Source organism: Volvox carteri (assembly GCF_000143455.1).
Source record: "Volvox carteri f. nagariensis unplaced genomic scaffold VOLCAscaffold_65, whole genome shotgun sequence".
Classification (NCBI taxonomy): Eukaryota; Viridiplantae; Chlorophyta; class Chlorophyceae; order Chlamydomonadales; family Volvocaceae; genus Volvox; species Volvox carteri.
The window spans coordinates 535,134-552,850 of record NW_003307608.1 but is presented as its reverse complement, the minus strand read 5'-3'; the positions used below and the strand labels follow the sequence as shown (position 1 = coordinate 552,850).

General features: G+C 51.5%; 2 protein-coding genes across 2 annotated transcripts; one reads left to right on the top strand and one right to left on the bottom strand.

Annotated features, from left to right (window-relative positions):
- Window positions 1-586: 586 nt before the first annotated feature.
- Window positions 587-12,038, bottom strand: VOLCADRAFT_77270 (uncharacterized protein). Its single transcript, XM_002956763.1, has 16 exons — window positions 11,916-12,038; window positions 11,807-11,837; window positions 11,657-11,718; window positions 11,200-11,226; window positions 8,688-8,770; window positions 8,130-8,218; window positions 7,383-7,461; window positions 7,032-7,154; window positions 6,498-6,707; window positions 6,018-6,100; window positions 5,206-5,495; window positions 4,418-4,503; window positions 3,482-3,668; window positions 2,839-3,065; window positions 1,763-1,841; window positions 587-1,182 (listed from the first exon to the last, which is right to left on the bottom strand). The coding sequence occupies exons 1-16, from the start codon at window positions 12,018-12,020 to the stop codon at window positions 1,090-1,092; spliced, it is 1,854 nt and encodes a 617-aa protein (XP_002956809.1). The 5' UTR covers window positions 12,021-12,038; the 3' UTR covers window positions 587-1,089.
- A 1,642-nt stretch (window positions 12,039-13,680) lies between these two features.
- VOLCADRAFT_97870 (uncharacterized protein) lies at window positions 13,681-16,076 on the top strand (the record flags this gene model as incomplete). The annotated part of the gene is made up of 2 exons (XM_002956808.1): window positions 13,681-14,070; window positions 15,510-16,076. 2 exons carry the CDS (start codon window positions 13,681-13,683, stop codon window positions 16,074-16,076), a joined length of 957 nt encoding a protein of 318 aa, XP_002956854.1.
- Between the last annotated feature and the right edge of the window lie 1,641 nt (window positions 16,077-17,717).

The window sequence follows — 17,717 nt, the reverse complement described above, 5'->3', positions numbered from 1 at the left end:
TCCTTGTAAACTCCTTCCTCGTTACATCGGTCCTTTTGCTGTAACGCAGGTTATTAATTCTGTAGCTTATCGTTTAGATCTGCCTACTAACGTGCGTGCACATAATGTGTTTCACGTTTCTCTTCTTAAGCTCTACCGTGATGGTGGACGCGTTCCTTTACCTCCCGTTTCTGATATTGTGGATGGTAATCTCGAATTCGAAGTCGAGAAAATCCTGGACCATCGTATTGTGAAAAGCAAAGGTAAATCTGCTAAGCGTGGCGCTAAGCGATTCTTCCTTCTTCGATGGGAAGGCCAGGGTCCTGAGTATGACTCTTGGGAGCCTGAGTCTAATCTTACTAACTGCGCTGATCTCCTGCGTGATTACTGGGCATCCTCTCCCGCGACAAATCCTATTCCTGGCCCTTCGTCCCAAAACACTCCGGATAATGTTCTTCCTGAGTCTCCTCCCCTTGAGACTACTCCTGTCGTGCCTCCAATTCCTACTCCTGCGCAAACTCCTATTCCTGAGGTGCGTACTACTCGTTCTGGCCGCGTGATTCGACCACCTGCCTGGACACTCCTTCTTCTCGCTCTTCTTCGCAGCAATCCCGTCAGTGAGGCGCTTACTGCTCTGCTCTTACACGGTTATCCGTGGCGGCGGAATTGAAGCGGGTCTGTCGAGGACGAACAGACTTTAAGAGGGGGAGAATGTTATGAGCATTCCGTTAAATACGGTAATGACTAACATATTCTTATTACTATTACTTGTAACGCATAGGCGGAACAACTCCTGCCGTACTATCGTACATCGTACTCCAACAAGAGTATATCCTTACTTTGGTTAGTTCCGTCTAGGCGGACATTTGGTTGTCAAGAACCAACTAGCCAGTAAACTCGTATAATTGTTTCCGCTTCCCTTTATTCGTATCTCGTCCTTACTCTACTCATTACAGTACATGCACAACAGAAGTTGCATGGCAGATAGCCAGCTGGCCAAGTACTTCGCGACGTCGCCACTTTGCTTATTATAGCATGTACATGCGGGGAAAATATTATTATCATCAGCTTCTAACGAAGGATGTTAATTTGATCTGTTACTCCTCTAGGCTATGCAAGAATTCTCCGGGCTCGGCGGCTTTGACGGCGGCGGCGGTTCACGCACGCGTCCTTGCGCTCGAGTACGACATCGTCGACGGCGACCTGAGGGGAGTGCCGTACACCGGACATACAGACATACCTGATACATCATACGTGCGGCTCCAATCAGTGGGACACGTGCAAAGGCTGTTGGGCATTGCGTTGGCTGGGCAGTATGTTGGTTGGGCAGTATGTTGGCTAAGCAGTATGTTGGTTGGGCAGTATGTTGGCAACCCCTTCCGCTCAAAATTTTCAGTGCGCGCTGCTCTGCTTTGTGTCCCTAGCCGTTGTCAAGAGGAAATCACCGAATTGTCACTGAATGCCGATGGCTGATGAATGGCTGAATGGCATGTTCTGCACCCTGCGATGCCGCCTCAGCAGGCCCCACAAAGCGTACTTAAGGACTTCTGCCTTGCCATCCAAGCGTGAGAATGCCGCTACTGGTATGCGTCCCACAGTCAGTGTATATATAGAGCACCCGCGAGCACTGCAAGTGCATGCATGCACACACTGCTGCAGTGTACCTATATATGCACAAGTGTGCATGTGTACTTGTGTACCGTAGAAAATGTGTCGTTCCTCGCTCCCCTAATTAATAATGAATCCCCCCCTGGGGGGGATACATTCTCATGTCCGCACGCACCTTCAATCCTACCAGGTTCTTGTACCACCGGAACCTCGCCGTGGTGTCCGAAATCAGGTCTAGGATGGCATGGCCGAAGCTGGCGGGGGGTGGGTGGGTGGGGGATAAAGAAGCAAAACGTTTATTTGGATTTTTGCGAGGGGTTGAACGCACGAGTGTGGGGAACGCAGAACTCCGAACTGCCGGTCGCTAAATGAAGCAAGCTACCATAGCCGTGGGAGGATAAATGGGTGCGCTTCATCAGGTTCATCAGTGCGCATGTATGTATGTTGTTACAGGGTGGTTAACTTCGCCAGCGGCCCCCTTTCCCGGGGCAGTCCCTGCTCTCCCCTGCTAGAGGGGCACCCTAATCCGTCACCCCATCCGACTTCAGAATGTATTCGTTGGGTTCGGCAACTCACCACCAGCATCCAACCAAATCTAGCGGATCAACGGCGCATCAACTTAGTTCCTGGTCAGCTCGCAAGTTGATATTATCACGTCCTACACCGTCCATAGGATGGGGGGCCACCTCCCATTACATCACTCCTCAAACACCCGAGGAGCCGGCAGGCGGATTTGAACCCGGGTCGACTGGGAGCAGAAGTCAGGCCTTAACCTCTGCCAGCCGCCTGCCTAGTATGTATATCTCATGTCCAGGTGTTGTATTACGTAGGGCATATCACGGGATCTGGATCTGCCGATCGGCAGTACTTTTCTGAAGTCGCAATACTACAACACCAGGGAGGCTTACAGCTAAGCGGATGTGATAAGGGAACAAATAAAACCGAAATGATTGCCATGTGTGTAACGCCCCGCATAGAGGTACGGCACCTAGTACACAGGCGGTAGACAGGAACACAGACAGACAGACAAAGGCAGCAAGCACAGCACGTTGAGCTCCCTTTTCAACGGCACTCAGCCTTGCACATGCCGGCGTGTACGTGTGTGCATGTACGCTCAATTAATATACATCTTGGAAACTGCAACAAACGGACTAAATTTCCGTTGGTTTATATTCCTGGCAATCATTTGGTAGCTAGCTAGCCCAAAAGATTGCTAGCTACGTATACCAGCCAACATACATACAAACATACCTGGGGTCGCGCCACGCCGACCAAAGTGGCTGGCTGCTCTGGCAAAACCCCAGGAGCGGCTGCCCCGCGGTTGTGTTGAGCAGCATCAGCGGAGGGCCGCCCTCCAGACCGGTTGCTGGTTGGAAACTCATTGTCGGGCAGTTAGACGGCCTGGGCCCCGAGGAGCTCCACCCGCCGGGGTTCTGGTAATAGAGCGCAGCTGGCGAGAGCCCGGAAGCCGTGAACAACTGCGAGAGCAGTAGCAGCAGTAGCAGTGTTGCACCACGACTACAACTGCTACAGAATAGTACCGCGATCGGCGGATGCAGATGCCCAGTGATATGCCCAGAATACAACAAGCAGCAGCAATAGCAGCAATTTCGCAATGTTTTAAATCAGTGGCAGCAGCAGCAGTAGCAGTTGCAGAAGTAGTAGCAGCAGCACCAGTAGCAGCAAAAGCAGTAGGATGTGTACGAACCTGTTTTGACTGCAATCCTGGCTTGGGACTACACATACTGCTAAGAGATACATAGATGGCTGCCATTTCCAACATTATATATTATTGCTTAATTTACGAACTAGCCGGTGTGATGCGGTTAGAAGCAGTGTTCATGCACTACTACGGAACAGGTATAGTGACAGGTGCACACGATCACTCGCCTACCTCACAACGTGGCTTGCCGGCGCTCGAGCTGATGTCGTCGACAAAGTCGCGGTACAGACCTTCCAAATTGCCACCGTCACCCACAGTGACGTAGATTGGGCCGCATGTATTCTTCTGATATTTGTAAACCGGGTGGGTACGTTCGTATGCGTGCACGTGACCGTTAAAAACAAGGTCAACGCCGTACCTGCAAATACATACATTAGAAAAGGATTTGCCGCACGCATGTGTCCCTAAGTTGTCGTACTTTCAATCCATTTTGTTGCCATACGTATGAATACATGTTGAGGTATCTCTTGTGGAATATCTGCTGGCTTGCCGTACATGGCGTGCCGTACGTATTGAGGTATCGACAGCAAAACGAAATCTGCAATTAAAAAAACATGTGACAACCCTATGGGGATGACTAAGGGTATGAAAAGCTAGGTGCACTGCAACAGTACGTTGTGGCCTTGGGCCGTTAGGTTGTTATCGTAGACGGTTTCTTTTTCCCTTTAAAGGGAACAGACCAATTTGTTCCCAGAAGGGGAAAGCATCCACTTTGTTTTCCCCAACGTGTTTTCATCAAAAAGGGTGACGAAAGGGGAAGCCCAAAGAAGCCAGAACTGGGTGACGTCGTCTGGGTAGAGGCTGGCCAGCTATTATACCACGACTTCAGAAAAGTACCACCGATCGGCGGATGCAGCTCCCGTGATGATCTCGCCCTCCAGGATACTACCCTGGGACAACCAGGGATTGAATATCCCCACCGCGTAGATCTTAGATCTCCAGATAGACTGGTGGAGGCGATTACTGTGTGGTGTAGCAAATCACACGAACGCGCAGAGGGCTGTTTGCTGCTTTGCGGCATGTCCTGCCATGTCCTGCCATGGCAATCTTCACGGCGCAGCTGCGTTTGATGGTGGAATGTAGGCGAAGCCCCCTTCCAATACTCACTGATAGAAGATAGGCTCCCAAATGGACAGGAAGCACTCCATGGACTTGTAATGGTTGGTGTACGTGTGGTAGGCTGACGTGTGGAACTGCGTACAATCGTACGACATCATGTGCAGCATAGGAGGTGATGGGATGCGGATGAGACAGCAATATTAATGAACCAGTCAGTCAGTGGGGGAATCAGGCGGAGATGATGGAGAGGCAGTGCGGTGCAGTGGTCGGCGGGGCCCTTGAGAGGGGTAGCGAGGGGAGATGCATGCAGCGCGTGGTGGTACTGGTACTGGTACTGGTACTGGTACTGGTATGAGACCAGTACCAGTAGGCAAGCGGGCCGAGGGCGCCGCGAAAAACTTGTACCGGAATGCACGGCTTAATGCAAATAGGGAAACAATCAATCTAAGGCGTCAATAAATAGGCAACTCCCTGCCGGGGAGGTTTGGCGAAAAGCACAAACAACAATATCATCCATCGACCCTCGTACACGTGTGCACATATATGCAAGCTGAAATGAGAGCTCTTAATGAAGCAAAGATATTACAAGTAAAACCTACCAATAAGATTTCATCTTTAAGTGATACGTTTTTTCTTTTACATGCATAGGCGACGCGCGCCAACAGGATGCCCTTGGATCATGAATCCAGCAAGAAAAATAACCATACCCAACTGCCCAACCAGCCAGTCAATACAATAATACTAGTAGACAGCGAACCAACAATACCACCAACGTAGCTAAGCTGGATGGTTAAAGGTGTTGCCTCACGGATGGCGTTTATTCTGTACTTTCGTACCTGTACGAACAACCACGGCGTCTGGGTGCGGTTCACTTTCTTAAACTCGGATAGGGCCCACTTGTACTGAGGACTACCCGGTTGGAATGCGATGTAGTTGTTGATGGAGATGAGCGTCGCGACACCCCCCAGTACCGTGGAATGGAACATGTTGGCGGTGATGTTGCCAAAGGAGGCGGGAGTGGAGCCGGGAACTGGGAAGCGGGCGGCGTACGCCTGGAAGGGATAATTGGAGGGGAAGCTCCAAGAGGTGGTGGTGAGGGAGATTGTCGACTTGATGCCCGTCGACTCTGCGATCACGCACGCACACGCACATATACGCCGCCGTACTTATAAACAAGAGCAAAATGCGTCTGGTTGCGTCTGGTTGCATATTGCAGAGAGTTCAGACATGAAAGAATTATTACAGTATCGGTGTAATAAGCCGACACTATTTTTTTCATAGAAATAGTCCGACGTGCGATGACACGTATGTATATGTCATATTATGTATGACATACGCGCATATCGAACATATATTGAAATATCCCGGCAGGGATAGATAGGTAGACAGATAGACGCCGTGCGTGTGCGTGCGCTCCCGTGCATATACATATTGCTCCATTATTATTCCTCAGTAATTTCCCCCAGTAGCTCTTTGACCAGCGGCAGCAGCTGCCACCAGCCTAGCTACCCTTTACGCATCAGTATTCCGTACGTAATAAGTACGTACGAACGAAATTTATGAACGAGGTTTAACAATTTAGCAAACTCGTAACCCACCTAAAAAATACTATGTGGTCAACAATGACATTTATCAGTCGACAACGCACCTATCTCGTGATTTCCAGGTATATTGAGGACGGGGACCTTACTGAACAGCGGCTCCCAGAGTACGTTAAATGAATCCCAGCGCCTGTAGGTGTGAAGAAGGATCAGCCGCAAGAGGATGATCATGGCGAACGAGCGAGCCAACCAGCAACACTTGGGCGCACATATGGATGAATTACATTCTCTGGGTGCATGAGTGCGTGTGTGCGCGGGTCTATCTGCGCATGCATGTGCACATCTGCACACGGATTCCATGTAATACATCTGCCCCTCGTGTATGCGTGTGTGGGTCGATAGTCCGGCATATATACACGTAAACTTTGCGTTATGCATGCACGTATGTATGTAGTTAGTTAGATGTGCGTGGGTATGGATGTATGTTAACGGGCATGGGAGCTGCTGCAGGGGAGCTGCTGCGTGCGTGAACGAAGCCAGCTAAACCAGAACCCCTGCTGCTCCTAAACCCTGCAATAACTACTCACTGTTGGTTGGTGCCCCCAGCCTTGTTTAAGTCGGGGTTGGAGGCATGGTAGTTGTCCGCGTAGGAGTTGTCGCCAACGTGGATAACTACCTGGGGGTTGTTAGAAACGACTTGATCTCGAGTCGCAGTGCTGTTGCGCGTCTGACCCACATCACCGATAATGCCAATCCGTAGTGGGTACGGCGAGGATCCGTCGCCGGCCGTCTTCTTGCTGCGGTTTCAATAGTAACCGATTCGGTTAATGTGGTTGTCATCAATCGAAGCAGACGAGCATGACGTACAAACGAAGCAGATAGACAGTCAAGATGGTTAAGCAGCAGTCATGCATGTCTAGAGATCCATTGTACGACACGCTTACGGCGGCATGCCGTGCAAGAAACCATGAGAGCAAGCAATAAATCGCGAATTATTCTACTTGCAGTAGCTGGCCGCTGAAAAGGCCTCTCGAGGTGCAGATCAGGGGTATTTGTAGTTGACATGCGTGCCGTACTGTCTACCAGCTACTACACTACACCACCACTACTGCACTACTTACGGTAGCGTTTTGAAGCTGTAGTTGCCGGCCAGGCTGCCATTGCGGCAGCTTACTTTGTAGTTATACGTCGTACTGGGTGCCAGGTTGGCAAGAATGACGTGGTGGATGTACGGCGAGAGGTACCTATAGTCCCGGCGGGCAACGACCGAGGGTGAGAGAACCCATCCTTTAGTTAAGAATAAAAATAAAGGGACATGCCGTACAATTTGAACCGTCATGCTCGCAACTCTAAGCTAGGACATCCATGCATGGGTATCAGCACCTCCCACCCCGACACCATCACCTATACACACACGCGCGCGCCAGCCCCCTACTCGTCAGTCCCTGCCGCCATGCCGGGACGTAACTTACGAGTAATTGGCCAACGTGGTATCGCTGTACAGGCGTAAGTACGTTATGATTGAGCCCGCGAATCTAGTTTCTGTGCCACCTGCAGATTTATGTACATACATACATACATACATGCGGGCAAGTCGGATACATGCGGCAGACGTGGTAAGGCATAGCACAGCATAGCACAGCGGAGCATAGCGCGCAACACAGCACAGCCTAGGACAGCTTAAAGCGGCCGGGAGACACAACTGCGGGCTCTGCTCGTACAGCCGCACGCAGTATTCTGTATGGTATATCACCACGGGATCTGCATCCGCCGACCGGTACTTTTCTGAGGTCGTGGTATAACACCGCACACCCGGCCAGGGAAACCCGCCGGCTCAAAAGATGATTCGTGCCGTGTAGCAGCGAGTAATGCGCATACGCTGGTGCGGACATCTGTAGCTCGGCTGTAATTCAGCTGCACCGACATAAATATGATTTGTACATCTCAATTTTGCTGACACGTGTGGAGGTGGAGGTGTGGCTCACTCGCTGGGTCAGCCGGGATGGGGGGGGACTAAGCCAATGACAGGGCTACCAGTGTGTCATTGAGGTGATGATATTGAGGTGATGGTATTGAGGTGATGGTATTGATATGTGGGGTCACAGGCGGATGTGCGGTCATAGAAGTAGGCCAATGATATCATTGTTATCATTTTTCAGTGTTGTCGACACCGCAAACATCCGCCAAGGACGAACGAGGATGGACTCGGTGATGGTTACCTTGTGCGGGGGTCACTGCGGCGTGTGTTATGAGGCTGCTGGTGTTGGGCTGCGCGGGGTTGCGGCCGATGGTGGGTGCACCAGTGAGCCTGATGAGGATGGACAGATATACGGACGGACGGACGGAAGGACAGAGGCAAAGTCGGGGAGGGCTTGGGGCCGGGGCTGGGGCTCATGTACGGCAGGTTCCTACCACACGAGGCAACGAATGCATGCGCGGGACAAACAGAATACAACATACAACAAGAATCACAATCAGGGAGGACAGAGAAACCCCAAGTGCCCCTTCCCCCTGGCGTTCGCTTCACGTCTATCCGCCCCTTGCCTGGGGAGAAGCTCAAACACCTAAGGCTAGAATCTGCAGGGACCTTTGACCGTTGACCGTCAGGTCAAGCTTCCCTGGACTTCCATATCAAACCTTCCAACTTCCCCTACCCGCTGTTATATCTCAGGGTTTTCTTTCTTGCACACACAATTCTTAGGGTTCCAAATTTTTTCATCCTTGGACAAACCCTAAAAAGAGTTTTTCAATTATATTCCCTCTGGCAATTCTCTTACCATGACACTAGGTAGGTCGTACCGTCCGGATAAGGGCCCGTAAGATGGACGCCCCATGGGGAGCCATCCGCCGGGTAGCGGATCTGAATTGGGATGGTATAGCAAAATGGTGGAAGGCAAAATATGATGTACGGCAGATAAGCACACTGTACAAAGGGACTTGCCAATGTTTTATGTCATAGAGTAATCATGACTCTCCACTTCGGTCTAAACAACCCCTTAACTCCTTAATGATATTCCTCATGAGCGCCAATGCGGACTGCACGACGACATGGTAAGAAGTTAAAAGAGGTCGGACTGGTAGACTCGCTTCGAACAGCTTCGCTCCAAAAAGCGGATGCGACTAGTAGTCCTGTACCCGATTTATTACTGACGTGGGGTTCAGTACGACAAGCATCTGCCGTGAGATTTGCGTTAGATTGAATTTTTGCAGGTGCGTTAGAACTCTTTTTTTTTCACACCCAAACGCCCAAAGTGTGTGTGTGGTTGTTACAGTGGGCTCCAGACTCCCGAAGAGTAGAGCCATCGGGCCAGCTGGCCGTGCACTGCAGTAGAGACTAATATACCAAAAGATTATCATCTCAGATAATTAACCTCTCATCGGTAACCGCTCTCGCGAACAAATCAATTTGCCAGATATAATCCTCAAAAAGGGGTGATGTGCGCCAACGGATTCCCAACCTTTTCGTGGAATTCCTAAAGCTGCGAAACCCTGAATGCGGCCCCAAAAATCAACAATAACTCGACAAATTGCTTCTTCCGTAAGGGAAGGACCAGGTAACAGTGCCGGGTTGGTTTTCATGTTTGCAGCCATATAACGTCTCCCATGCTCCATGGCTGACACCGCAGCAAGAGCCACAATTTCCCAAACACATTGTTGCACTGATTGTGGGGCTTGGATAAGCCAAAGTTGCTCCCTTGAGACTGGCAATCCTATTGAAAGAGTAAGTTGGTCTGCTATTGCCTGTGCCACCGGACAGGCCCAGAAATGATGATAGCGAGGGGATACACCTCCCACTGAACCTATTGGATAACCTCCACAACCACATATCGTTGGGCGCGACATCCTAAGATGGGAATTTCCTAACATAGCACCCCATCAACCGCAAGACGCCACCAAATCTCTTTTTGTTCATTTTCCCACCGTAAATGAAACCATAAACGATGGAATGTCCGTTGCAAAAGAAAAATAGCTTCATCCAATATCTCAGAAGAACCCGTCGCCTCTTTGATGAAAAGGGTATGGGCCACACGGCGAGCCATCGAAAAAGGTGAAAGTTGCATATTAGTCGCTATTTTAACGGATAATTGTTGGAATCGGATTGGAGGCCCTACACCCCATCTCCAACCAAGCCTCGACACTAGGGTTTGAGTAACCGACTCAATAGGGGGCACCATCGCTTCCCTAGATTCTACACTCAGCGGCAACAAAAGACTAGCCGCCTGTCTCCAATTCGCTGGAATATCATCTAGAAGAGCGGCAATAGCATCCATACATTCCTGCCATTTACGATAGGTGCACAGGGATTTAGCTAGTGGGGTTTGCGGTTGGAGGTATTTATCCACTATTTGATGCCAAGCCTTGCGTATTGCTAGGCCTGCTTGGTCCGTTGCATTCATAACTCCATCCAAGGCCTCTCGCGCGCAAAGAACATCTCCCAACGTATGCAATGCTTTACAGCCCAGGAGGGCTTGATGACGAAATTCTAGTCCCGGGCGGATGTTATCTAACTGGACATTCAATTTTTTTTCTGGAAGAACAGGGTTTCCCCACAATGGCAAATTCCAACACCACGCATTAGGAACTAACGGGTGGTCATCAACATGCCCAAAGTGCACACGATTTTGCCCACAATAGGGCTTATGTAATGGAACTCGCGTAAGTTGCCAAATGCTTTTGCGGCCAAGAAACCAATGCGGTGGCATAGTCCTCACACGCAGCAGGGGTGTGATTTGGGTGGTGAGTGATGGCGGGCTTCTAGAACGGCCCATTGGCCATCCTATTTCATATGAGATTGTACCTTTTGCCACAATCTTTTATATTCTATAACATAGGAACAGGATGCGATGTCAACAATTTTCTGCGCGGGAATTATTTGGCTGAGAAACGTAGACAGATTGGGCATAGTTTTTTTTACGAAGAGGTTCTGTCGGGCAGTGTCGGGCAGTTACGGCAGTCTCCTTTCTGTCCTGGCGACATAGCTTTGTCCATTTTTTAATGCCAACTTAAGCTTACCTTCTTTTGTAGATTACTTAAATATAAAAGGTACGGAGGGTTAACTTGTAGCCGTGAGGTTGAGATCTCTATTTTAGCCAGTCAGGGTCGTCAAGCCCAAATCCGAACGGACTTCTCTCTTCCGGTGGTAACACTGTTCCTTACTTGAGGCTGCATTATGGGACACGTGTACGAGCCTCAATCTCTTCAGGGAGCCTCGCCCGGCAGGCATTGCCGCCGGGCCCAACCCATCCCGTCCCATTTCCTTGCGCACACGCACGCACACGCGCGACGCACCTCGGGCGAGCCCCATGGATAGTCTTTCTGCGGCAACGAGCAGTCACATAGGGCACAGGCGTAAGCTTGACGAAATGTGATTTGTACTTATCAGTTGCGATATCAAAGGCGTGGTATGGATGCTGCCATTGACTACATGCATTACTTGGGTGCAATGGCTTAGGCTTTCGGTAGCCCAATGAATGACGTTTGTAGTTCATTATTTTTGTTTTTTTTGGCGAGTTCTGAAGCATGGCCTTGGAACTGGAAGAAGCATTTGCCCCGAGGAACGGTTAAATATGCCATAGGTGTTAAAGAATACTGAAACGCTTGATCAATAGGTCTGAAAAAGGTTGGTAGACGTTGTTGGATTTGGAGTGGGCATGCTGCAGAAGCGCTCTCTGTCGAGGCACAGACATGTCCACCACCTTAATTAGTATCACCACGGCCAGGTGAGACGCATAACCCGAGAGCTTACAGCGTTGGACGAGGCAAGAAAGCAGCCCATAAAGCTCGTCTCGTTTCCTGAACATGGTTTCGCTGCGAGTACCGAAAGCCAACCGAAGCCAATTTGCGTGTTAGCAAAACATTGCGATGAAACGCTTTTGCTAAGGCTTTTACATCCTACCGGTGGAATACTGATTTGCGGCGTCTCCAACCTACAGCAGCAGGCAGAAAGGCCGTTACCTTATGGCTACACTATTCCCAAACGCAAACGGACGTAACTGCGAGCCTACCTCCACAATAAGGTTGCGACGCACAGATTCCGTTTGCAATAAATGTGACTGAGCTTGGCAGGCCAACAGCGCCAGGATGGCGATGACTTCCGGTAGCATGGCCATGTTCCTACAGTGAACAGACGCTCTACCTAGTCGTAGAAGCGATAATAGGTGGTTAAATTCAAATTATTTATAGTCGTGCGATAGAGGTTTATGCGTTCCGGACAGCTTCGCAAGCGAAGGTTAGTTGCAGTTACTATGTTGAGCCCAATCTTGCAGCACAACTAACATTCGTCACATGCACCTTCACGATAAGAAATCGCCGATACTGCAAGGCATGTATTTATACGCAATATGAAGGAAGGGCCCTTACGGCATCGGTACTTGCCCGACATAGTGAAATGCCGTACAGGTGTCTACTAAGTCATAATGCCGTAACAATGCCGTACAGAGTGGATAACTTCCTCCGGGACAGCAGCATGCCCCATCCACGTCGGTTTGAGATGTAGAGAGGCATTGTCCAGCAGCTCCGTAAGCCGCGTGTCCCCGTGTACTGTCGCTACAGGTCCCCGATAGGTAGGTCGGGACTCGGCAGGGTGGGCTGCTATGGTCATGAGCAAGATGCCTGCGCGTCTCACAGAACGCTCTTTCCAACAGCAACGCACGCGTCGCCCGCGTTGTAATAAATTGCGGGCACCATGTCTCCATGCTGCAAAGGTTCCTCCCCCTCCGCCCAGTCAGCCCGGTAGCTATCCGGTACGGCCCAGACGCTAAAGAGCTGTTCGCGTGCGGTTTCATGCTCGAGCGTGCTCGGCCAGCAAGGATTTCAACCAACAGCCTTCGGTGCTTTTTGCGATAATATTTTAATAAAGGCTTTATTAAATGAAATTAGGATATGGGTATTCAGTCAAAGTTTGTGTGCAGGGTGCATTAGGCAAGCTACGAATAAATTCCATGCCCCGTCCCCTCTGTTCCGCTTCCTGTCGTTTCCTCTACGTAGATGACCCCAAAAGAGCGCCAGATGCAAAGTGCTGGTCATTCAGGGTTGTCCAGTTCAGGGGGAGTTTCAGCAGAAGCGCATGAGAGCCTGGAATCGTAGCGCAACATTGCTGTACCACCATACTTTGTCATACAGTTCTGCTGCAGCAGACACGACATGGCTGTACTGTCGTACCGTTCCATACACTTTGAAGTGTCGTTTCCTGGTAGGCGGCTGCGGCTGACCTGATGCGAAGGTTGGACAGTGCCGCCACCTGCAGTGACGGCAGTGTCATATTTGTTATGCAACAGAAAATTGTTTCCTTTCTTTTGAGGGTGGCTTACAAGGCTGGACGCGCGCTGGACCGCCGAAAGGGGTCGTTAGTGCTGGTGGTTGGTGGTACGGTACTCCGAAAGTTGCGGGTCCCCGCACCCCCGTTTCGTGCATGGAAAAGTCACTTAAACACCTCTTAAGATAGCTCCTAATAACAAAGGACTGTAATTTTCGGTCTTTGTGACAAAGAAGCAGCGGTGCTGCAAGCACTCTCTGGTTTACATCTTGGCGGCATCTTCTGGTACTGATAAGCAAATTCCCCATGCTATAGCTTTGCAGGCATATTTAGATTACATTTGATCCTTTACTGGACAGTTCACCTGTCAAGAACGGCGTGCATGCCATTCAAGTCTTTGCATAAACGGACATCGCAGCGTCCTTTGCGTGCCAAGCGCGTAGTATTATATACTCTAAGTGCAATGGCAATAAGTCTGTAAGCCGTCTTGGCAGCCTGGTATTATCCTGGTTAACATGAGCGAGCGGTCGCTACTCGCCCTTGCAACGAATGTGACATCTGCGTGCTCTAAATTTCAAGCCGTGCTTGCGGATGAGCCTCAGGCAGCCTCAGCACCTCAGCCTTCCGGCTGTCAGCACCCAAGCGTTCTTGCCCTGACGCAGCTGCTACGAGAACATGAAGAGCTGCTTTCGCGACTAAGCAGCAGCAATCATAATCATAGCAACGAACAGCATGTCGTTAGGACAGATGAGCACAGGGACATCGCAACCGTGGTGGCGAAGCGAGAGCGAGTTATGGCGCAGGGCCTCAACGCGCTCGGGTCCATCGCCGTGTCCATGCGAGCAGTCTTGGATGACGTGGGGGAACTAGTCCCACCGGACAATCAATACCTCCCAAGTGTTCAGGTGATTGTCGTCGGTGTGCCTAATTCTGGAAGTTGAATTCTGGGCTGTCATCCTCCATGTCCCTTCGTGCTAGCTACATTATCCCCTCGCCCAGCCTTCCCTTTTACCCTGGACTATGCTGTCTCCCAGTCGACACCCGTACCGGTTTTCCTTCGACACTCCTACCTTTCGCTCTTTAGTGCTCCTTCCAACCGCGCCTCCATGCCCTCCATGGCCTCCCCGGCTTTCACTGAGACCCACCCCAATAGCAGGGCGCCTCTGTGGACCGTTTATGCAACTTGCTCCAGCCTATAATACTTCCGTTCTTTCACGCGCATTCCCCCCTTGCCGCCCCAGGCGCCGGTCCTTCCCGCGCCCCAGCGCCTGCCCGCTGTCCCTGCTGCGCCCCCTCTACTGCTGCTGGGCCCTCTCACAGCGCCAGGCTCGCTACTGCTGCTGCTGCTGCCCCCAGTCCCCTACATCCCATATTTTACCCTGCTCAAGCTCGCGACTTCAACCGCTTGTATGCTAATCTTCCCCATCACCTCCCCATCGGTGTCCTGGAAGACCTCATCCATCACGGCTTTTCCTCTTTGCTAACGTCTTTTGTTTGTTCGTGCGCATTTCCCCACCAAAGCCTGGCGCCACCCACCCTACCTTAACCTCTGAAAACTGTGAAGGCCCTAACCCTCGCAGCCAGGTACTCCCAGTAGGACGACGGCTATCCCAAACTGCCTACTTCACGGTCCACTTCAGGTCCATGTTACCTTCTCCTCTCTCTGCCCTTCTGTCCGCAACTTTCATTCGTTTTGGCCCACGTCACGTGCAACAAGGCTGCGAGATATCCCCATGGGGATATCCCTGGCCCCTTGCACCGCTATCCTCTTTTCCTTGCATGGCATGAACATAAAGTTCTGCAGCAGTCCTACAGTTCCACAGTCTCCCTTCCCGCCAAACGCATCCTTCATGGCTTTTAAGTTCGCAAAACGCGACTTAGAGGACCTCCTGTCCTTGGCAAACCGATACCTTAAGTCCCTTCTCTTCCATGAACCTGACTCTGTCACTCCCCACGGTCCCTTAAATGGCCTTTACCACTCACCGCCTTAACACTTACCTTTAGAACACTACGGACGGTTGTTCCTGCTTTCTTTCTGTTTTTTATTTTAGTGCTGGCGGCTAGGTAGGTAGTTTTCCGCTATCATCATGACTACTAACATCATCGCTAAGACTCTTTCTTCACACGCCCCGACTGGTTAGTTATGACTTATCCTTTACTTCTGGCGTATCAGTTTATCCTTGGCATCAACTTCACTCGTTCACGTGGCTCGTCGATTCCCCCCTTGACCCTCCCCCCCCGCCCTGGCCCCCCCACACACACGCGCACGAAGAAAACGCCGCCGCCCTCTCCCCCAGCCCCCACATCCCCTTTTGGTCCTTCCTCACCCCCCGAACCCCAACAGGAGCTCCTCGTCTACGGCCATCGGCTTCGCTACACTACCTTCGCCTCCATGGGTCTCTACAGCGGCGAGCCTGCACCCCAACAACTGCACTTTGACCACGCAGCCCTGTGGGAGCGAGCCCTGGCAGAGCGCCACCAAGGCATGGCGGGTGCTGCCGCCGCGGAGGCGGGTGCAGCGACCGCGCCTGTGGAGCCCCGCGCCGAGGCAGCCTGCCGTACACTGCTGGAGAACCTGGTAGCCGCGGGTTGGACACCGGATGCCGGCTTCCCGGAGCCCGTGCTGGAGTTCCTGTCAGACATGCCTGGAGCGATGGATGTTCTGCGGACGCTGGTGGAGCAGAGGTTCTTTGGTGGCGGCGGCGGCGCCGCCGCCTCTGGCGCGGCCGCAGCGCCGCTGCCACAGCTGCCAGCTCACGCGGAGCGTGCAGGTGTGGTGGCGGCGGCGGCGCCACCTCCCGCCAATCCGTCTTCCCGTTTGGTCCGTGAGCTCATGCTGGATGAGGACAGCGATGAGGGTGGTGGCAGCAGCAGCAGCGGTTTCACTAGCACGGAGGATGAAGTGGATTAGTTAATTGGGAGACCTGGGTGTCAGATGGCGTTTAGAGTTGGGTGGAAAAGAGAAGAGAGGGAGGGAGGTAGGGGTGAAGGGGATGCAGGAGCATGGGGGTTGAGCTGTCGGGCTATAAGGCCTAGGGGGTGGGGACAAGCCGCTCTCTTATCATTAGTCCGCAGGAGGAGATGGGTCCGGGGCATGAACAACCGTCAGGCGACACACCGATTCCTACTTGTCTCGGTGTGGGGGTGTCGGTGTCGGTGTAAGAAAGGGGTCCTGAAACCGGCGGAAGTCCTTGCGGCGCGCATGCGGCACGTGGCTGAAACAGCATCGCAGCGGCCGAAACAGCGAAGGTACTACATGCACGGTAGTCTGGATTACGAGGCGGGCGGATGCATGGATAGGGAGGGAAGCAACGGCGTTCTGCGTGTTGCGTATTGCATGGAGGCGGAGTATACAGTAGCAGAGGAGGAGGTGTCTGAGGACGAGAGGTTATGATGTCAGATAGGGGAAAGGTTAGTTCCAAACACTAGATGGGGATGGAGGGATTACACGACGAAGCACACACTTGAAGAAGCTGCTTCCCTCTAGCAGAAAGCGTGCACACGTCCCCCTCGATGTACTGCTGTGCGTTTTGTCTGTTTATCGATGTGTGTGCAATCCCCTGGTAGCCCGTCTTGAAGATCTCAAAGCAGGCGCCGGTCCTGCCAAATGTAATGATCCTGTACACGGCTTCACGGCGCAGACGATATTGTCGCCAGTTGGCCCTCTACTGGCTGTGGAAACCTAACATGCATGGCCGACCACCTGCCAATTCGGCCGCAGACGCAGACACAGGCATGCAATTAAAGGTTCTAAAACAAGAAAACGTCAGGCATGCAGAAATGATAAAACAGCGATAAGAGGAATCTAGGAGTAGTGGGCTTCGTTGGGCGGTGAGGTCGAGCTGTCGGTTGCATGTTCGGATATGCTTTACACGTGAACTTGCGAATTGGCCTGCACCCGCGGCCAAGTTTTTAAAAATTTAGGGCAGCATGTTATGCAAGTACGTGCAAGTTAATGCAAGTTCCGCATAAATGCGGAGTTGCATCCGCAAAAATCGGCAGGCCCATAGAAGGAATTGTTTTTGTGTGTAATTAAAATTATTGCTTATGGGGTTGAGCTGAGGCCACAGCAGTCATTGCCGTCGAGGTGGGACGGTTACAGCAATGTCCAGGCTGGTCCAGAAAACTGCTCGTCGCGAACCGACTCGTTCAGGCAGGCAGAAGCATGTCATAAAATACATATTTTATGGTAGACCTTGGAAGAACGCCAGTAAGGTGGATCAGATCGTGTTAGGTATTGAAACAATTATCGTGCTTAATCTACAGCTCTGTTACAGTAAGTCTGCTTTAACGTCTGCTTTACAGGGTAACATGGAGAACCCCGCTACGTCTAAGAAAGGGATATGTTCACCAAAAGACACTCCTTGTTCTGGGCAAATTCAGCTCGCTGTATTTGCGTGGGCGCGCGGTGGGCGAGATGGTTGCGGTGGGCATGGAGGTCTGGTGCGCGCAGTGGGCAACTAGGGCATCCTGGAATAACCAAAAAAGGAGTTTCAGTTTAAGTGTTACATGATAGCCGGCATTCTCAACCGGTTTTTAAAGCTCGCCTTCC

Excerpts from the sequence above, each read along its gene's own strand:
- VOLCADRAFT_77270 (XM_002956763.1), bottom strand. The coding sequence starts at position 12,020 with ATGGCCATGCTACCGGAAGTCATCGCCATCCTGGCGCTGTTGGCCTGC. Across the intron at positions 11,719-11,806 it reads CGCAAATCAGTATTCCACCG|CGAAACCATGTTCAGGAAAC; the intron begins GTAGGATGTAAA and ends CGGTACTCGCAG. Across the intron at positions 5,496-6,017 it reads ACCTGGAAATCACGAGATAG|AGTCGACGGGCATCAAGTCG; the intron begins GTGCGTTGTCGA and ends GCGTGATCGCAG.